We start from the raw sequence: 19,871 nt of genomic DNA on the forward strand, positions 1-19,871 counted from the left end.
TCATTACTTATTACTTAGGCGGGGGGAAAAATGGGCATGGGTGTCACGACTTCCGCCGAAGTTGGTCCCTCTCCTTGTTCGGGCTGTGTTCGACGGTCGACATCACTGATCCATTTTCCATTGGTTTTGTCTTGTCTTCCTTCACACCTGGTTCCAATCCCATCAATTACATGTTGTGTATTTAACCCTCTGTTTCCCCTGATGTCCTTGTCGGAGATTGTTTATTGTATGTGTACATCTGTACTGGTGTGTGTCGTTATGTTACCCATTGATTTTTATTATTATGTTTTCCCGTGGGTTTTTGTAATAAACTGCACCGTTGGAAACAGTTATTTTTCTCCTGCGTCTGACTTCTCTGCCGCAGTTAAACACCCTTACAGAAGCTCCGACCTCAACTACGGAGTCAGCAGGAAACGGTACCCGTTTCCTGCTGGAGTGGAGTGGAGGAGCACGTCCAGGAGACTGCAGCAATACTACACCATCTTGGAACCACCATGGACCGCGTTGTCCAGACAATGGACTGCTGGGAGAGACAGGGAGTTCTTCCAGCGCCTCCACCAGTACAACCGTGGTGCTCCCCTGAGCGCCCCTTTCCCGCCTGAACCCAGTGGGATTCGTCTCTCCTTGCCCCAGGAGTACGACGGGAGGGCTGCGAACTGCCAGGGGTTCCTGTTACAATTAGAACTCTACCTGGCCACCGTCCACCCGGCTCAATCGAGAGACTGTCTGCCCTCGTCTCGTGCCTCACCAGGAAAGCCCTGGAGTGGGCCAATGCTGTTTGGAGAGAGGGAGATGCGGCGTTGGACCAGTATGAGGAGTTCACCCACCGCTTCCGGGCAGTCTTCGACCACCCGCCCGAGGTTAGAGCGGTGGGTGAGCGCCTCTACCATCTGTGGCAGGAGATGAGGAGCGTCCAGGAGTTCGCCCTGGAGTTTAGGACCCTGTCTGCCGGCGCGGGATGGAACAACAGGGCCCTGATCGACCATTACCGCTGCAGTCTGCGCAAGGATGTCCGTCGGGAGCTGGCTTGCAGAGACACCACCCTCACGTTCAACTAGCTGGTGGACCTGTCCATCCGGCTGGACAACCTGCTGGCTACTCGCGGATGTCCGGATCGGGGTCTGGTGGTTCCATCCTCCCGCACCCCCTCTCCGACACCCATGGAGCTGGGAGGGACGGTGTGCAGGGAGACCGGAGGGGGTTCCCGCTCGTGCACCATCTGTGGCCGCAGAGGTCACACTGCCGGTCGGTGCCAGGTTGGTTCCTCTGGGAATCGAGGCAGCGGGCAGGGCGCTCTGGCGTCACCCCAGGTGAGCCGGCACCATTCTCACCCAGAGCCCTCTGTTGCACATATGTTTGTCTGTCACTTTTCCTGAGTTTTTCCCGCATTCCCAGCATAAGGCGCTCGTAGATTAATGCGCAGCTGGGAATTTTATTGATAGAGCGGTAGCTCATAGTTTAGGGACTCCCATTGTTCCCGTGGATGTACCCTTTCCCATTCACGCCTTAGATAGTCGACCATTAGGGTCAGGGTTAATTAGGGAGGTCAACGCTCCTTTGGGCATGGTGACACAGGGGGGTCACACGGAGAGAATTAGTCTTTTCCTTATTGACTCTCCTGCTTTTCCCGTGGTTAGCTGGTTAGCTTGTCATAACCCCAATGTTTCTTGGCCACAGAGGGCTCTCACGGGGTGGTCGCGAGAGTGCGCAGGTAGGTGTTTAAGGGTTTCTACGGTGCTACTATGGTGGAGAGTCCAGACCAGGTCTCCACCGTGCGCATTCCCCCTAAATATGCCGATTTGGCTCTCGCCTTCTGTAAAAAGAAGGCGACTCAATTACCCCCCCCCATCGACGGGGGGATTGTGCGATAAATCTCCTGGTAGACGCTGCACTTCCCAGGATGTCTCCAAATCCCTGCGTCGGGTACATTCGGTCCTCCACTTCACCCGCCTCCTCGAGTTTCTTTTTTGTGAAGAAGGATGGAGGTCTGTGCCTGTGCATTGACTATAGAGGTCTCAATCAAATCACGGTGAGGTACAGTTACCCGCTACCTCTTATCGCCACGGCGATTGAGTCAAAGCACGGGGTGCGTTTCTTCACTAAACTGGATCTCAGGAGTGCGTACAATCTGGTGCGTATCTGGGAGGGAGATGAGTGGAAGACGACGTTTAGTACCACCTCAGGGCATTATGAGTACCTCGTCATGCTGTACGGGCTGATGAATGCTCCATCAGTCTTCCAATCCTTCGTAGACGAGATTTTCAGGGACCTGCAAGGGCAGGGTGTAGTGGTGTATATCAATGACATCCTGATATACTCCGCTACGCGCGCTGAGCATGTGTCCCTGGTGCGCAGAGTGCTTGGTTGCCTGTTGGGAGCATGACCTGTACGTCAAGGCTGAAAAATGCCTGTTCTTCCAACAGTCCATCTCCTTCCTAGGGTATCGCTTTCCACTTCAGGGGTGGAGATGGAGAGTGCGTAATTGGCCGATTCCCACCACGGTAAAGGCGGTGCAGCGGTTCTTAGGGTTTGCCAACTACTACCGGAGGTTTATCCGGGGTTTTGGTCAGGTGGCGGCTCCCATTACCTCACTGCTGAAGGGGGCCCCGGTGCGCTTGCAGTGGTCAGCTGAGGAGGACAGGGCTTTTAGTCACCTGAGGGCTCTGTTTACCTCGGCTCCCGTATTGGCCCATCCGGATCCCTCTTTGGCATTCATAGTGGAGGTGGACGCATCCGAGGCTGGGATAGGAGCGGTGCTCTCTCAGCGCTCGGGTACGCCACCGAAGCTCCGCCCCTGTGCCTTCTTCTCGAAGAAGCTCAGCCCGGCGGAGCGAAACTATGATGTGGGGGACTGGGAGCTGTTGGCTGTCGTCAAGGCCTTGAAGGCGTGGAGACATTGGCTTGGGGGGCTAAACACCCTTTTCTCATCTGGACTGACCACCGCAATCTGGAGTACATCTGGGCAGCGAGGAGACTGAACCCTCGCCAGGCAAGGTGGGCCATGTTTCACCCGTTTTGTATTTACGCTTTCCTACAGACCAGGCTCTCAGAACGTTAAGAGATATTGTCCCGGCTGTATGACACAGAGGAGCGGCCCATGGATCCCACTCCCATACTCCCGGCCTCTTACCTGGTGGCACCGGTGGTGTGGGAGCTGGACGCGGACATTGAGCAGGCGTTGCATAGAGAACCCGCTCCCCTTCAGTGTCCAGCTGGGCGTCTGTATGTACCGTTTGCTGTCCGCAATCGGCTAGTCTATTGGGCCCATACGTCACCCTCCTCTGGTCATCCTGGTATTGGTTGGACGGTGCGCAGGAAAGTACTGGTGTCCCACTTTAGCTAAGGACGTGAGGGTTTGTTACCTCCTGCTCGGTGTGCGCCCAGTGCAAGGCTCCTAGACACCTGCGCAGAGGTAAGTTACAACCCTTACTCGTTCCACAACAGCCATGGTCGCACCTGTCGGTGGATTTCCTGACTGATCTTCCTCCTTCACAGGGTAATACCACGATCCTGGTCGTTGTGGATCGTTTTTCTAAGTCCTGTCATCTCTTCCCTTTGCTCGGTCTCCCTACAGCCCTACAGACTGCGGAGGCTCTATTTACACACGTCTTCCAGCACTACGGGGTGCCTGAGGATATAGTGTCTGATCGGGTCCCCAGTTCACGTTGAGGGTCTGGAGGGTGTTCATGGAACGTCTTGGGGTCTCAGTCAGCCGTACCTCAGGTTTTCCCCCCGAGAGTAACGGGCAGGTGGAGAGAGTTGACCAGGATGTTGGTAGGTTTCTGAGGTCTTATTGCCAGGACCGGCCGGGGGAGTGGGCGGCGTTCATGCCCTGGGCAGAGATGGCGCAGAACTCGCGCCGCCACTCCTGCACTAACTTTTCTCCCTTCCAGTGTGTATTGGGGTATCAGCCGGTTCTGGCTCCTTGGCATCAGAGTCAGACCAAGGCTCCTGCGGTGGACGACTGGTTTCGGCGTGCGGAGGAGACTCCGCCCATGTCCATCTTCAGCGCGCCGTACTGCACCAGAAAGTTGGCGCAGACCATCACCGCAGTAAGGCCCCGGTGTTCGGACCGGGTCTGGCTCTTGACCCAAAACCTGCCCCTCCGCCTGCCCTGTCGGATGCTGGGTCCGCGGTTTGTGGGGGCATTTAAAGTCCTGAGGAGAGTGAACGAGGTATGTTACAGGTTACAGCTTCCCCCCGATTACCGTATTAACCCCTCGTTCCATGTATCTCTCCTCAGGCCGGTGGTGGCTGGCCCGCTTCAGGAGTCTGAGGCGCGGGAGGTTCCTCTGCCCCCTCTGGACATCGAGGGGGCCCCGGCGTACTCTGTTAATTCCATACTGGATTCGAGACGTCGGGCGAGGGGCCTTCAGTACCTCGTGGACTGGGAGGGGTATGGTCCGGAGGAGAGATGCTGGGTTCTGGTGGAGGACGTGTTGGATCCTTCTATGCTGCGAGATTTCCACCGTCTCCATCCGGATCGCCCTGCGCCTCGCCCTCCGGGTCGTCCCCGAGGTCGGTGCCGACGCGCTGCTGGAGCCGCGTGTTGGGGGGGTACTGTTACGACTTCCCCCAAAGTCGGTCCCTCTCCTTGCTCGGGCGGTGTTCGGTGGTCGACGTCACAGGCCTTCTAGTCATCACTGATCCATTTTTCATTTTCCATTGGTTTTGTCTTGTCTTTCTTCACACCTGGTTCCAATCCCATCAATTACATGTTGTGTATTTAACCCTCTGTTTCCCCTCATGTCCTTGTCGGAAACTGTTTATTGTAAGTGTATGTGTACGTCTGTACTGGTGTGCGTCGGGTTATGTTACCCATTGATTTTTATTATTATGTTTTCCGGTGGGGTTTTGTAATAAACTGCGCCGTTGGAAACACAGTTATTTTCCTCCTGCGTCTGACTTCTCTGCCGCCAGTTAAACACCCTTACAATGGGTGCTCTCTGATTACAGGTTGTTAGTTCTTCCTAAGTAAGATGATCCTGTAAATTCACCCAACTGACATTCCTTCTGAAAGGATCCATGCAATGTATGCCAAATACAACCTCTAATACAACCTCTACCAATATTTTGCTCATGCCGTATCTATCACAAAGCCCAGATAAAGCCAATACCAGCCAGTATCACTAAGATCAACATTTCCCAGATCTATTATTGATGTGGTGCGTTAATGATCCAAATATTCTGTTCATATTGTCTTATGTAATTAGGGTGGAATGCTTGTTCATGTTCATCTAAGGGAATAGGTGCAAAATATTCTGTTTTTACTATTGTTTTCTCAAAGGTTCATTATGCAAGAGGCTGGCCTAATTTTTCCAATTTGTTATTGAACTCTGACTTTTTCAGAGTGATGTTAAACTATTTTAAAGATGCTTCTAACTGTCACTGTCAATCAATGTACCAGTATTGACAGAGAATAACGAGTGGCCAATCTGTCATTACACGCTGTTTCTCCACCCCCACTTCCTCCCCTTCTTTCTGTCCGCCTCCATTTATTCCCTCCTTTCCCTCTTTTTTTTCCTTCATCACCTATTTTTATTTCTGATACTTCATCTCACCTCTCCTCACTTCACCAATCTCATAAATTCTCCCTTCATTAAATCTTTATACCCCTCCCACCCCTCTTTTCTTCCTCCCTCCTCCCCTCCATCTTCCCTCCCTTTCCACCTCCCCTCCGTCCTCCAGACGTTGAACTCGGTCACCCCTCACCTGGACGTGGAGGAGTGCAGCATCGCCCTGCTCCCCAGGAACCGGGAGAAGAACCGCAGCATGGATGTGCTGCCGCCCGACCGCGTCCTGGCATTCCTGGTCACCACCGAGGGCGAGAGCAACAACTACATCAATGCGGCACTTACTGACAGCTTCCACCAGCCCGGCGCTTTCATCGTCACCCCTCACCCGCTCCCCGGCACCACCGCCGACTTCTGGAGGTTGGTGTTCGACTACGGCTGCACCTCGGTGGTCATGCTCAACCAGCTCAACCAGTCCAACTCTGCCTGGGTGAGCTATATATATCAATATTTATGTATATTAAGATATACTGTAGGCATGTAAAATGTATGTGTATATGTTAACCTCTATGGGCTAGGTGGGTCCCACCTACTCAACAGCCAGTTGAATCCTGTGGCGCGTTATTCAAATCCTTAGATATGTTATTACTTCAATTTTTCAAAAATATGACTATTTTACACCATTTTAAAGATAAGACTCTCGTTAATCTAACCACACTGTCCGATTTCAAAAAGGCTTTACAATGAAAGCAAAACATTAGATTATGTCAGCAGACTACCCAGCCAGAAATAATCAGACACCCATCTTTCAAGCTAGCATATAATGTCACATAAACCCAAACCACAGCTAAATGTAGCACTAACCTTTGATGATCTTCATCAGATGACAACCCTAGGACATTATGTTATACAATACATGCATGTTTTCTTCAATCAAGTTCATATTTATATCAAAAACCAGCTTTTTACATTAGCATGTAACTAGCATGTGACTAGCATTCCCACCGAACACTGCCGGTGAATTTACTAAATTACTCACGATAAACGTTCACAAAATGCATAACAATTATTTTAAGAATTATAGATACAGAACTCCTCTATGCACTCGATATGTCCGATTTTAAAATAGCTTTTCGGTGAAAGCACATTTTGCAATATTCTCAGTAGATAGCCCGGCATCACAGGGCTAGCTATTTAGACACCCAGCAAGTTTAGCACTCACCAAAGTCAGATTTACTATAAGAAAATTTTTCTTACCTTTGTTGTCTTCGTCAGAATGCACTCCCAGGACTTCTACTTCAATAACAAATGTTGGTTTGGTCCAAAATAATCCATCGTTATATCCAAACAGCGGCGTTTTGTTTGTGCGTTCTAGACACTATCCTAAAGGCTAAATAAGGGTGACGAGCATGGCGCAATTCGTGACAAAAGAATTCTAAATATTCCGTTACCGTACTTCGAAGCATGTCAACCGCTGTTTAAAATCAATTTTTATGCCATTTTTCTCATAAAAAAGCAATAATATTCCGACCGGGAATCTGCGTTTAGATAAACAGACAAAGGAAAAGAAACCATTCGGTCGTAGCGGGCACGCGCCTAAGCCCATAGTAATCTGAGTGGTCACTTGCCAAAAGTGATAAAGTGTTTCAGCCAGAGCCTGCCTCGATATCGTTCAACGTTTTCCCGGGCTCTGAGACCCTATGGAAGACGTAGGAAGTGTCACGTTATTGCACAGATCCTGAGTCTTCAATAAAAAGGGCCAAGATGAAACACTACTTCTCAGACAGGCCACTTCTTGCTTGAAATCTTCTCAGGTTTTGGCCTGCCATAGGAGTTCTGTTATACTCAGACACCATTCAAACAGTTTTAGTAACTTTAGGGTGTTTTCTATCCAAAGCCAATAATTATATGCATATTCTAGTTACTGGGCAGGTGTAGTAACCAGATTAAATCGGGTATGTTTTTTATCCAGCCGTGCAAATACTTCCCCCTATCCCCAACAGGTTAATGAATGCAGTTTATTAGGAAGGGACAGTGTTCTGTTTGAATATGCATTTCACTTTTCACAGTGAAAAATGCTGCAGAGCTGAGTCTGAATCTAGTTCTGATTCTACTGGCAGTGTCTGGGACGTTGTATCTTAGCTCAACTGTTGCTCCTGTGTCCATAGTGCTAATAGCAGAAGACTTAGCCAGTCAGAACCATGCTGCTCTGCCATCACTTAGTCTCTAAGTGTGTGTGCTTTTGGATTTGTTCTTTCACACTGCATTGTGCCTCTTTGATCTCTGACCACATTGATATTGTGGAGTCAGTAACACTCCTCGCTTCATTTCAGTCTATAGAGATTCAGCTATATCACCGTTAATTCCTACCCCCAAGCTATAACTCAAGGTTTCTCTTTGTAGGTATCTCACAGTGGCTGCCTGACTGTCTCTTAATACCGGCCCACTTCTCTGTTGCTCTCTCTTGCTCTGTCTCTCTCACATATATACACATTCACTTTCTCTATTCCACTCTCTCTCTCCCTCCCCCTCTCTCTTTCTCTCGCTCTCTGCACTCACTCTGTTTCATAATTATGTGATAGCCCTTCCTTTCAGAAAGGAAGGGCTCTCACATAAGAACACATTTGGAGTCGTCACAGGGTGGTTTTGGGGGTGAATTGATTAGACTCTGATATTTCCCTTTTGGAATCTTGACAGTGATCTATAGGTCCCAAAGATGCCAAATGAACTATTTTCTCCTCCTCCTTTTTTCACTCTACCTGTAACGGTTGTCGTCGGGAATGGAGGACCAAAACGCAGCAGGAATGTGGATGCTCATCTTGTATTTATTTTTAAATAAAGAGAACACCAAAATAACAAAAACGAAGAACTCACGAACAACAAAACAGTCTTGTCAGGCTCACACAGGCAAAACAAGAAACAATCTCCCACAACACTACACCAAACAATTACCCATATATAGGACTCTCAATCAGAGGCAACGAGAAAACACATGCCTCCAATTGAAAGTCCAACCCCAATAAACTAGACAAAGAAATATAAAAGACTAGAGACCACATAGAAATACAAACCTAGAACATAACCCCAAAAACCCGGAAATAATAAATCAAACACCCTACTACATAAAACACCACCCCGAACCACATAAACAAAATACCCTCTGCCACGTCCTGACCAAACTACAATAACAAATAACCCTTATACTGGTCAGGATGTGACACTACCCTAACTCCCTGTCTCTCTCTGTCTCTCTCTTTCCCCTCTCTCTCTCTCTAGCCCTGTGCCCAGTACTGGCCAGAGCCTGGTCTACAGCAGTATGGGCCAATGGAGGTTGAGTTCCTGTCCACGTCAGCTGACGACGACGTCATCTCTCGTCTGTTCTGTGTAAAAAATGTGACAAGGGTGAGTCACTAAGAGCATTTATATACTCCTACACACACACACACACACACACACACACACACACACACACACACACACACACACACACACACACACACACACACACACACACACACACAGTAGATGCTTTCAACCCTATAAAACAACCGTCTCCCTTTTTCAATTTCCTGCTTGTCATTACATTGATGGGCATCTTCCTTTTCTTCCTGCCGGGATACTAAGTGGACTTTGACCGTAATGCATGTCACATCCACAATGTGTGATATTCTAATTGGCTCAAATGCACATTTTCTCTCCCTTTTTATTTGTTTGTCCTGACGTAGAGAATCAGGTAGAACTCATGAAATAGGCTTTATGTCAATCCCAACTGAAGATGACAGCTCTGTTGTCAAAGTACAGGGAGTACTGGTGTTGTCAAAGTCCCCCTTAGTATGCCGGCAGGAAGAAAAGGAAGATGCCTATCAATGTTCCCTCCCTACCTCTGTGAAGAATAATAGAGACTTTGTTTGGTGTGCGTGTGCATGTTCGTGCTTGTGCGTATGCCTACGTGCCTTCGTGTGTGTGTCTTAATTATCTCTTTCTATCTGTCAGAACGGTAGAAAGATCTAAGTTTGTGTACAATACTGTACTGTGTGTGGGTGTGTAAATGAATAGGTGTGTTGCATCACTGTCAACCAGACTGACACCTCCATGCGAGGCCTGTCCCTGCTGGCAGGTTGTGACAGGAGGTGCCCATAACCACCCTCATAGAGTGGCATCCTCCTTTCCCCAATCTACCCCTCCTGTCAACCCTCCTCACCTACACTACCTCTCTCCTCCACACTGCACTGTCAAACAGCACCTCACACAACCTGGAAGAATGCAACCCACAGATAGCATAGTGTGGGGAAATGGTGTGTTTTTCTGTGTGAAACGAGGGTGTGTGTAATTGTTTGTGTGTGTGGAAGAGAAATAGGTCCATAGAAAATCCCACTACCATGATTGTAACTTCTCCTTGCATCCTATTTGTTTGTGTTAGTCCAATCTGCATGAATTACAGTGCATTCCTTGCTCCTTACTTGTAGGGCTGGAGGCTGTTACAGCTGTCACATGTGCCCCTGCAGCAGCAGAGTGATATTAATGCAGGTGCTGGTTTGGGCTATAGCTCTGAGCACACATGGACATCTCTCTTTCACACCTCAGGTCCCAGTCTCACCAGCAGAGCTATAAATCTCACACACACTTATGGACACAGATGAACGCGCACACGCAGGCAGGAACTCATGCTTTCACACACGCATACACACACACATTTAGGTCTCATGAGCTTCATGTTTTCTTTCTGTCCTTAGCTCCAGGAGGGCCAGCTGGTGGTGTGTCAGTTCCAGTTCCTGCGCTGGTCAGCCTACCGCGACGTGCCCGACTCTAAGAAGGCCTTCCTCAGCCTACTGACTCACGTGCACAAGTGGCAGAGGGAGTGTGGAGATGGCCGCACCATTGTCCACTGCCTGTGAGTATTCCTGACAATCTGAGACACACACACAAGTGCTCACAAGCACGAACGCAATCACTGACACACAAGCACACACACACACTGGTGCTCTCGCGTACGCCTTTTATATAGGTCCTGTATGTACCCAGGACCTATTTAATAGGCGGTGTCAGAGGAAAGCCCATCAAATTGTCAGAGACTCCAGTCACCCAAGTCATAGACTGTTTTCTCTGCTACCGCACGGCAAGCAGTACCGGATCGCCTAGTCTAGGACCAAAAGGCTCCTTAACAGCTTCAACCCCCAAGCCATAAAACTGCTGAACAATTATTCAAATGGCAACCAGCCTATTACATTGACCAACCCCCTCCATTTGTTTTGTACACTGCTGCTACTCGCTGTTTATTATCTATGCATAGTCACTTCACCCCTACCTACATGTACAAATTACCTTAACCAACCTGTACCCCTGCACACTGACTCAGTACTGGTACCCCCTGTATATAGCCTCGTTATTGTTATGTTATTGTGTTACTTTTTATTTTAATACATTTTTTTGCTTTAATTTATTTTGGTAAATATTTTCTTAGCTCTTCTTGAACTTCACTGTTGGTTAAGTGCTTGTAAGTAAGCATTTCATGGTAAGGTATAGACTTGTAGTATTCGGAGCATGTGACAAATAAAGTTTGTTTTGATTTGACACACAGGGACAGACATACACAAACTGTAGAAAAAGCCCATGGAGTTGGTGGAATAATCCTTTAATTCATTGCCACTTACTCAGCTGGGCCAGGGGCGCTTTAATTAGGTCAGGTGGAAATGTCCGACAGATCTCCACTCCATAAAAGGAGGAAATCACCATCGCCTGATCGCGCTGCTTTCTCTTCCTTCACTCAGTCTAATCCAGAAGTTCTGTGCGTCCATGAATCCACGTAAGTCCACCGAATCTGTTACCTTCCATCTGTTACCTTCCATCTGAACTATCTGTTGCGATCGGGAGAGTGGGCCATCAGTTGTTGTTTAGAGTTATTATCGCAGAGCGCGGCTTGGAGCGCACGCTTCAAACATTTTGTGTAATGTGAATGGTCAATGATCCCAGCCCTACGGATCATAATAGGCCAATTATGCAATTGGCATGGTTAATATGTAATGAAATGACATGTACACATGAAGACACTTGAAAGGGTGAAATAAGAAAGTCATTGTTTGTTGAACTGATCGACTCTGATATCCAACTAATGGCGATTATAGATTGAATAACCGATCACTGTTTGTATTATTCTTTCATTATTTATGATAAATAGTTACGAGCCTAAATTACTCACCGATGATTCCTATTGACTTATTAATGAACTGGATTGTTGAATTCCCTAAATGATGTTAATAATGAATGATTGTTATGATTAGATCTTTGTGATGATGAATTTGATTGGATACACGTTATTCTGTTTCCTTTGTTATGCAGCACAGACTACTCAGTAAATATACCACTTTATGGTTAAAGGAATTCCTGCCTCAGTCTCATCCATTCCTCTGTCACCTGACCCATGACCACCTGTTCACCCTCACTGTCAGTCATCCTACCTGTCCAGCTACCCACACAGATTCCGCTAATCTTTCACAAACATACACACATAAACAGCAGTACTCCCAGCTTAGTTCATCCCAGACTGGGGGTCAGCCTTGCCTTTACCTAATCAAACACCAGCAGTCAACATGGCTAGCACCCAATCACAGACAATGAAGTAGGCGTTACCTCTGATAAACACAAGTTCATAAGGCTCAAAGCCAATCAGGTACCAGCCATCAGGAACGCCCCTGCCCAATCAAGAACTACAGAACAACCCCCAGGACATACATCAATCAGTGTAAGAGGTGGTTTGAGCAGTAAGCATGGCGCCACACGGCGTTTTGGCTGCGTTGCACTGTACTCTCCTCCTCTCATAAGAACTCAGCTCAGGACCTGACTGAATATAGAGCTATGGAGCCTTATGCACATTGCTGAATGACAACACGTGCACCTCCGCCACCACAGTCCAAAAACACATCACTCATGCTGTCACACAGCATTACCCATGACAACCGGGAAAGAGATTATGGCGATGAAATCAATTATGGCTTAATACAGAATGTGCCGGCTCTCACGACAGTAAATTCCAGGCTGCCAAACTGCTGACGTCGATTGATTACCTTAATATTGCCCGTATTGGCTGCTGCGGCGACTTGATGTCAGCCTTCCCAGGGTGCATTTCAGGAATGAGGATGTGGCCTCGCCTCCGTTGTTTATTAATGTTCCTTTAGCTTATGATGATAACCCAGACCGTCTAGCACCACAAAATGCCACACACAACATGCTTACTGGACCCTGTCCTCACATTTCAAGGCCGCGTTGAGACAATGACTTATCAGTGACACAAACCCTGCTCAGATAATCCCTACCATTTTGTTGCTGAGCTGTTGCAAATGTACATTTTCCCAGGGGTGTTGGCATTCATAATGTAAGTAAGCTAATTTATTTTCCTCTAAATGCCTCTATCAAAACAACAGATATTCTCAGCAGTAAGCATGTGCCTATGAACCTGAGTTATACTGTTAGCACTGAGATCTTTTGCACTAGTAAGAAGCCCACTGTTAGCACTTCACCCTGTGTTATTAGCTCAAATGTAAATATCACTGTCATGTCTACCTCTGATAAGCCTCCCAGTAAAGCAATAAAAACAATCAAGAATCCCAGAAAAGCACTACAAATAGACTACATGAACATATGTAGCCTAAGAAACAAGGTTCATGAATTCAATAACTTGCTAGCAACAGAAAGCATTCATATACTGGATATCTCTGAAACTCACTTAGGATATTCCTTTAATGATACAGTTGTAGCAATATGTGATTATAACATCTACAGAAGAGACAGGAATGCCAACGGAGGAGGTATTGCTGTTTATATTCAAAGTCATATTCCTGTAAAGCTTAGAGAGGATCTCATGTCAAATGATGTTAAAGTAATATGGCTAAAGGTTCACCTGCCTCACCTAAAGCCTATTCTAGTGGGAATGTGCTATAGACCACCAAGTGCTAACAGTCAGTATCTGGATAATATGTGTGAAATGCTTGATAATTTATAGGATATCAACAGAGAGGTATATGTTCTGGGTGACCTGAATATTGACTGGCTTTCATCAAACTCAAGAAAAAGCTTCAACCTGTAACCTGTGTCTGTAAACTGGTTCAGGTTATCAGTCAACCTACCAGGGTATTTACAAACAGAACAGGAACTAAATCATCCACTTGTATTGACCACATATTTTCTAATTCTGCAGAAAGCTGCTCTAAAGCAGTATTCAAACCCATCCGATGTAGGGATCATAATATAATAGGAAAAACTAAATTCCAAAGACTGGACCTAAAATAGTGTACAGTATAAGTGATCATACAAGAGGTTTTGCAATGATTCCTATTTTGAAGATGTGAAAAATATTTGTTGGTCCGATGTGTGTAATGAGGAACATCCTGACGCTGCACTTGAAGCATTTATGAAATTGCTTCTTCCGGTTACTGACAGTTATGCACCCATAAAGAAACTGACTGTTAAAAATTCAAAATCCCCATGGTAGATGATTAATTGGAAAACTGTATGGCTCAGAGGAATGAGGCTAAGGGAATGGCAAATAAGTCTGGCAACATAGCAGATTGGCAAACATGCAGTAAATGACAACTCGCATAGCTAAACTTAACAAAAAGAAGAAGAAACTATACTATGGAACAAAGATGAATGATAGTAAAAAGCTCTGGAGTACCTTAAATTAAATTATAGGCTTCTAAACTAAGCTAACTCAGCTCTGTCCTTCATTGAGGCTAATGGCGCATTCATAATAGTATCAACCAGGTTGGCACCCGGAAGGACTCTGACATTGTTCACGCTGCTCGTTCACACAGCTCGTTTAGTGTGTAAGTGAATGCTCCTACCACTGCCTCTTCCAAGCATCTTTGACCAGTGTTTTGGCATTAATGCACCGCATACTGCTTGTTTCCACAGCACTAATGTGCGAGTTGGTAATCTCCCGCTCATTTAGTAAAGTGCAGCCAGGATCCATACAGTGAGCAAGTTGTCCGCTTTCTCTCTGTTTATCGTACTGGTGCATGTGTGTTGCTTGCCATTTCACTGGCGGCGCTTGTTTTCGGGATGTGGGGTGTGGGTTGTGTTTGCGAACTCATTTTAGCTCACAAGCTTGTAGCATGGCTAATACTATAAAAAGTCTGCAAAGCTCAATGTGGAAGAGGAATACGTCTCAAGCACTACACTCCATGAACTACTTGATCAACATTTTTATATTTTACATTTTAGTCATTTAGCAGACGCTCTTATCCAGAGCGACTTACAGTAGTGAATGCATACATTTCATACATATCTTTTTTTTCGTACTGGTCCCCCGTGGTAATCGAACCCACAACCCTGGCGTTGAAAACACCATGTTCTACCAACTGAGCCACACTACAAAAATAGTTCTATAAAGATCTAATAGATCTGCTGGAAAATAACGCTGAGTCCTTCCTGCAACTCTTTATGGATTCTACCAACGGAAGGGTTGATGATCTGTTTAAGGATGTAATGGAATTTAAACATTGTTTGGAATTTACGCTGTCGGAGGTGGTGGAGCTAAAGGGCACGAATGTCACCAGCCAGACCTCATTCAAAACAATGTCCGAGGATTTTCGCAATTTTCCAAACAACACTTGACAAGCATTCTTCCAAAGGAGACGACCACATAAACCAATTGAGGCGCAATAACATTTTAAATAGATGGAATTGAGGACGTAAAGACTGAAACTTGGCATGACACAGAAATCAAGGCCAAGAAACCCCTGGCAGATCAACTCAAACCGGACCCTAAACTCATCGAGATGAGAGGGCGCATAGGAAAGGCACTTTCTTCCCCAATGGACGGCCCAGATCTACAGTGGTGAAACTGCTCAGATTCCAACTGCCTTCCCTTAGTTAAACCACATAAGAGAGCAGCAGAACGTTTCTAGAACTCTTGGTTTACAACCGGTCTAAAAAAAATGTATAATTAAAAGTTTCTCACAAATCCTTCTCCCCTGAATTCTGCAAATTACAAAAAGTATAAGAACAAATTTGTGACTTGTTTCAGCAAGGCGTATGTTGCAGGTCACTACTTCACAGAGGAGAGCCATTTGAACGTAAACATTTTATTTTTATCAAAATGTTTTTTGGCAGAGATGCCTTCTGGAACATGTAAACGTTCATGTGCCTTAATAAGAAACCTGTATGCCATCTGTAAATTTGAATAAAATTGTTAAATTACAAGCCTAGTTGATTTATCCACAGAAAAAGTTAACCTTCCCGCTAGCCATGTTTGGCTGAGGTAATGAGTGGGCTGCACATGCCGAAAGATGAGTTCGGATTGGTCTGCCATGTAGCACACTTCTGTCTATTTGAGCTGGTCAGTATGTGTAGGTAATCCTCTCTAATTCAGCTTTTAAAAATGTATACCTCGTATTAGATCTGCATAGGTGTTGCTCTCCACTTTCTGGAGGGCCGAGTTTTGAAATCAGTGGAATTAGAATATGATAGCTAAGGAGATGGAGAAAACACCTGTCTCCAGATTATATCTTTAAACTAAGGGAAACCATGGCATCTGTGACAGAGAGGGAGAAGCGTCCATCCATGTATATGGGTAAGATAGTCTAGCTAGCTACATTTTCACATATTACACTTTTCTAATTTAGTCAGAAAGTTGTTTTCATTTCAAGTTAAAGCGTACTGTTAGCTAGCTAGCTAAAGTTAGCTGGATGGCTTGCTAGCACACTGTACATTTATGATCTGTGTAGTAATATTGTTTGTATCTCAGTGACATTTGCTCTGTTAGCTAGCTATAATTAGGCTATAACTAACACTGAACCTGGATGGTTAGTTACCTGAAGATTCATACAGGGTAGTAATGTCATGAGTTGGGATTATGGTTCAGTGTTTAGCTAGCTAGCTACATGTCTTAACAAAAGACTCCACTAAGCAAGTATCCATTTCAATGGAATGTTCATGATGTCACTGTGACAAATGTTAATAGACATACAGTTGAAGTCGGAAGTTTACGTACACTTAGGTTGGAGTCATTAAAACTAGGTTTTCAACCACTCCACAAATTCTTGTTAACAAACTATAGTTTTGGCAAGTCGGATAGGACATATACTTTGTGCATAACACAAGTCATTTTGCCAACAATTGTTTAAAGACAGATCATTTCACTTATAATTCACTGTGTCACAATTCCAGTGGGTCAGAAGTTGACATGCACTAAGTTGACTGTGCCTTTAAACAGCTTGGAAAATTCCAGAAAATTATGTCATGGCTTTAGAAGCTTCTGATAGGCTAATTGACATCATTTGAGTCAATTGGAGGTGTACCTGTGGATGTATTTCAAGGCCTACCTTCAAACTCAGTGCTTCTTTGCTTGACAACTCTCCTTCCTGAGCGGTAAAGCCATGACATAATTATCTGGAATTTTCCAAGCTGTTTAAATGAGTTTTAATGACTCCAACATAAGTGTATGTAAACTTCCGACTTCAACTGTAGGTATTCCTCTAGTCTAGATGGGATAGGGCAGTGTGCAGTGCGATGGTGATTGCATCGTCTGTTTGTCTATTGGGGCGGTAAGCAAATTGAAGTGGGTCTAGGGTGTCAGGTAAGGTAGAGGTGCTTTGATCCTTGACTAGTCGCTCAAAGCACTTCATGATGACAGAAGTGAGTGCTGTGGGGCAATAGTCATTTAGTTCAATTACCTTTGATTTCTTGGGTACAGGATCAATGGTGGACATCTTGAAGCATGTGGGGACAGTAGACGTGGATAGGGGGAGATTGAATATATCTGTAAACACTCCAGCCAGCTGATCTGCGAATGCTCTGAGGATGCGGCTAGGGTTACTTTCGAGGGTTAACACTTTTAAATGTCACTCACGACGGCCACGGAGAAGGAGAGCTCACAGTCCTTGGTAGCGGGCCGCGTCGGTTGCACTGTGTTATCCTCAAAGCAGGCAAAGAAGGTGTTGGCGCTTCCAGAAGAAAGACGTCGGTGTCCGCGACATGGCTGGTTTTCCCTTTGTTGTCCATGATTGTCTGTAGACCCGGCCACATCGTCTCATGTCTGAGCCGTTGAATTGCGACTCCGCTGTCTCTATACTGACGTTTTGTCTGTTTGATTGCCTTAGAGTGAATAACTGCACTTTGTTTTAGGCCATATTCCCAGTCACCTTGCCATGGTTAAATGCAATGTTTGCGCTTCAGTTTTGCGTGAATGCTTCCATCTTTCCACACTTTCTGGTTTGGATAGGTTTTAATAGTCACAGTAAGTACAACATCTCCTATACACTTCCTGATAAACGCAGTCACCATATCAGTATATGCGTCTATATTATTCTCTGAGGGTACCTGGAACATGTCCCCGTCCGCGTGATCAAAACAATCTTGAAGTGTGGATTGCGATTGGCCAGACAAGCATTGAATAGTCCTTAAAACGGTTACTTCCTGTTTGAGTTTCTGCCTATAGGAAGGGAGGAGCAAAATGGAGTCGTGATCAGATTTGCCATAAGGAGAACTGGGGAGGGCCTTGTAGGCATCCCGGAAGTTGGAGTAGCAGTGGTTGAGTTTTTTTTAGCAGCCGAGTACAACAGTCAATGTGATAATTGAATTTCGGCATTCATTTCCTCAAATTTGCTTTGTTAACCTCTCTCGGGTATGTGGGACAAAATCGTCCCACCTAGTCAACAGCCAGTGGAATCGAGTGGCGCGATATTCCAAAACCTTAAAAATGCTATAACTTCAATTTCTCAAACATATGACTATTTTACACCATTTTAAAGACAAGACTCTCGTTAATCTAACCACATTGTTCGATTTCAAAAAGGCTTTACAACGAAAGCAAAACATTAGATTATGTCAGGAGAGTACCCAGCCAGAAATAATCACACACCCATTTTTCAAGCTAGCATATAATGTCACAAAAACCAAAACCACAGCTAAATGCAGCACTAACCTTTGATGATATTCATCAGATGACACTCCTAGGACATTATGTTATACAATACATGCATGTTTTGTTCAATCAAGTTCATATATCAAAAACCAGCTTTTCACATTAGCATCAGAACTAGCAAACATACCGAAAACTTCCGGTGAATTTACTAAATTACTCACGATAAACGTTCACAAAAAATATAACAATTATTTTAAGAATTATAGATACAGAACTCCTTTATGCAATCGCGGTGTCAGATTTTAAAATAGCTTTTCGGCAAAAGCACATTTTGCAATATTCTGAGTAGATAGCTCGCCATCACGGGCTAGCTAATTTGACACCCAAGTTTGGCGTTCACTAAACTCAGAATTACTATAAGAAAAATTAGATTACCTTTGCTGTTCTTCGTCAGAATGCACTCCCAGGACTTCTACTTCAACCCCAAATGTTGTTTTGGTTCAAAATAATCCATAGTTATGTTCAAATATCCTCTGTTTTGTCCGTGCGTTCAGGTCCCTATCCGAACGGTGACGCGCGGACGCATGTCGTGACAAAAAAATTCTAAATATTCCATTACCGTACTTTGAAGCATGTCAAACGCTGTTTAAAATCTATTTTTATGCGATTTTTCTCGTAAAATAGTGATAATATTCCGACCGGGAGACGTTGTTTTCGTTCAAAGACTGAAAGAAGAAAATGGTGTCTTCACGTGCACGCGCGCACCCGTGTCATTGTTCTCAGATCGACCACTTTCCAAATGCGCTACTGTTTTTCAGCCAGGGACTACAGAGTCATCATTACCTGTTCTGGCGCCTTCTGAGAGCCTATGGGAGCCTTAGAAAATGTCACATTACAGCAGAGATCCTCTGTTTTCGATAAAGAGGCTATAGTAGGCCAAGAAATGGTCAGAGAGGGCACTTCCTGTATAGAATCTTCTCAGGTTTTGGCCTGCCATATGAGTTCTGTTATACTCACAGACACCATTCAAACAGTTTTAGAAACTTTAGGGTGTTTTCTATCCAAATCAAACAATTATATGCATATTCTAGTTTCTGGGCAGGAGTAATAACCAGATTAAATCGGGTACGTTTTTTATCCGGACGTGAAAATACTGCCCCCTACCCAAGAGAGGTTAAACTCCCCAGCTCCTATAAATGCGACCTCAGGATATGTGGTTTCCAGTTTGCATAAAGTCCAGTGACATTCTTTGATGGCCGTCGTGGTATCGGCTTGAGGGGGGATATACACGGCTGTGACTATAACCGAATAGAATTCTCTTCGGAGGTAATACGGTCAGCATTTGATTGACGTATTCTAGGTCGGGTGAACAAAATGACTTGAGTTCCTGTATGTTATCACAATCACATCATGAGTCGTTAATCATGAAACATACACCACCCCCCCTTCTTCTTGGAGAGATATTTGTTCCCGTCTGCACAATGAACTGAGAACCCAAC

General features: G+C 45.5%; 1 protein-coding gene across 7 annotated transcripts in view; it reads left to right on the top strand.

The window, feature by feature from the left end:
* The window catches only part of LOC106604982 (receptor-type tyrosine-protein phosphatase U), a 297,005-nt gene that overhangs the window by 268,257 nt on the left and 8,877 nt on the right, over nucleotides 1-19,871 (top strand). For 6 of the 7 annotated variants that reach the window (XM_045718284.1, XM_045718282.1, XM_045718285.1 and 3 more), the window contains 3 exons: nucleotides 5,689-6,003; nucleotides 8,790-8,915; nucleotides 10,247-10,404. In XM_045718284.1, the coding sequence (XP_045574240.1) occupies nucleotides 5,689-6,003; nucleotides 8,790-8,915; nucleotides 10,247-10,404 (599 nt within the window). Of the gene's footprint in view, nucleotides 1-5,688; nucleotides 6,004-8,789; nucleotides 8,916-10,246; nucleotides 10,405-11,281; nucleotides 11,892-19,871 lie in introns of those variants that run through there. The other variant, XM_045718287.1, reaches the window with a different exon arrangement.

Source organism: Salmo salar, chromosome ssa05 (genome assembly GCF_905237065.1).
Source record: "Salmo salar chromosome ssa05, Ssal_v3.1, whole genome shotgun sequence".
Taxonomy (NCBI): domain Eukaryota; kingdom Metazoa; phylum Chordata; class Actinopteri; order Salmoniformes; family Salmonidae; genus Salmo; species Salmo salar.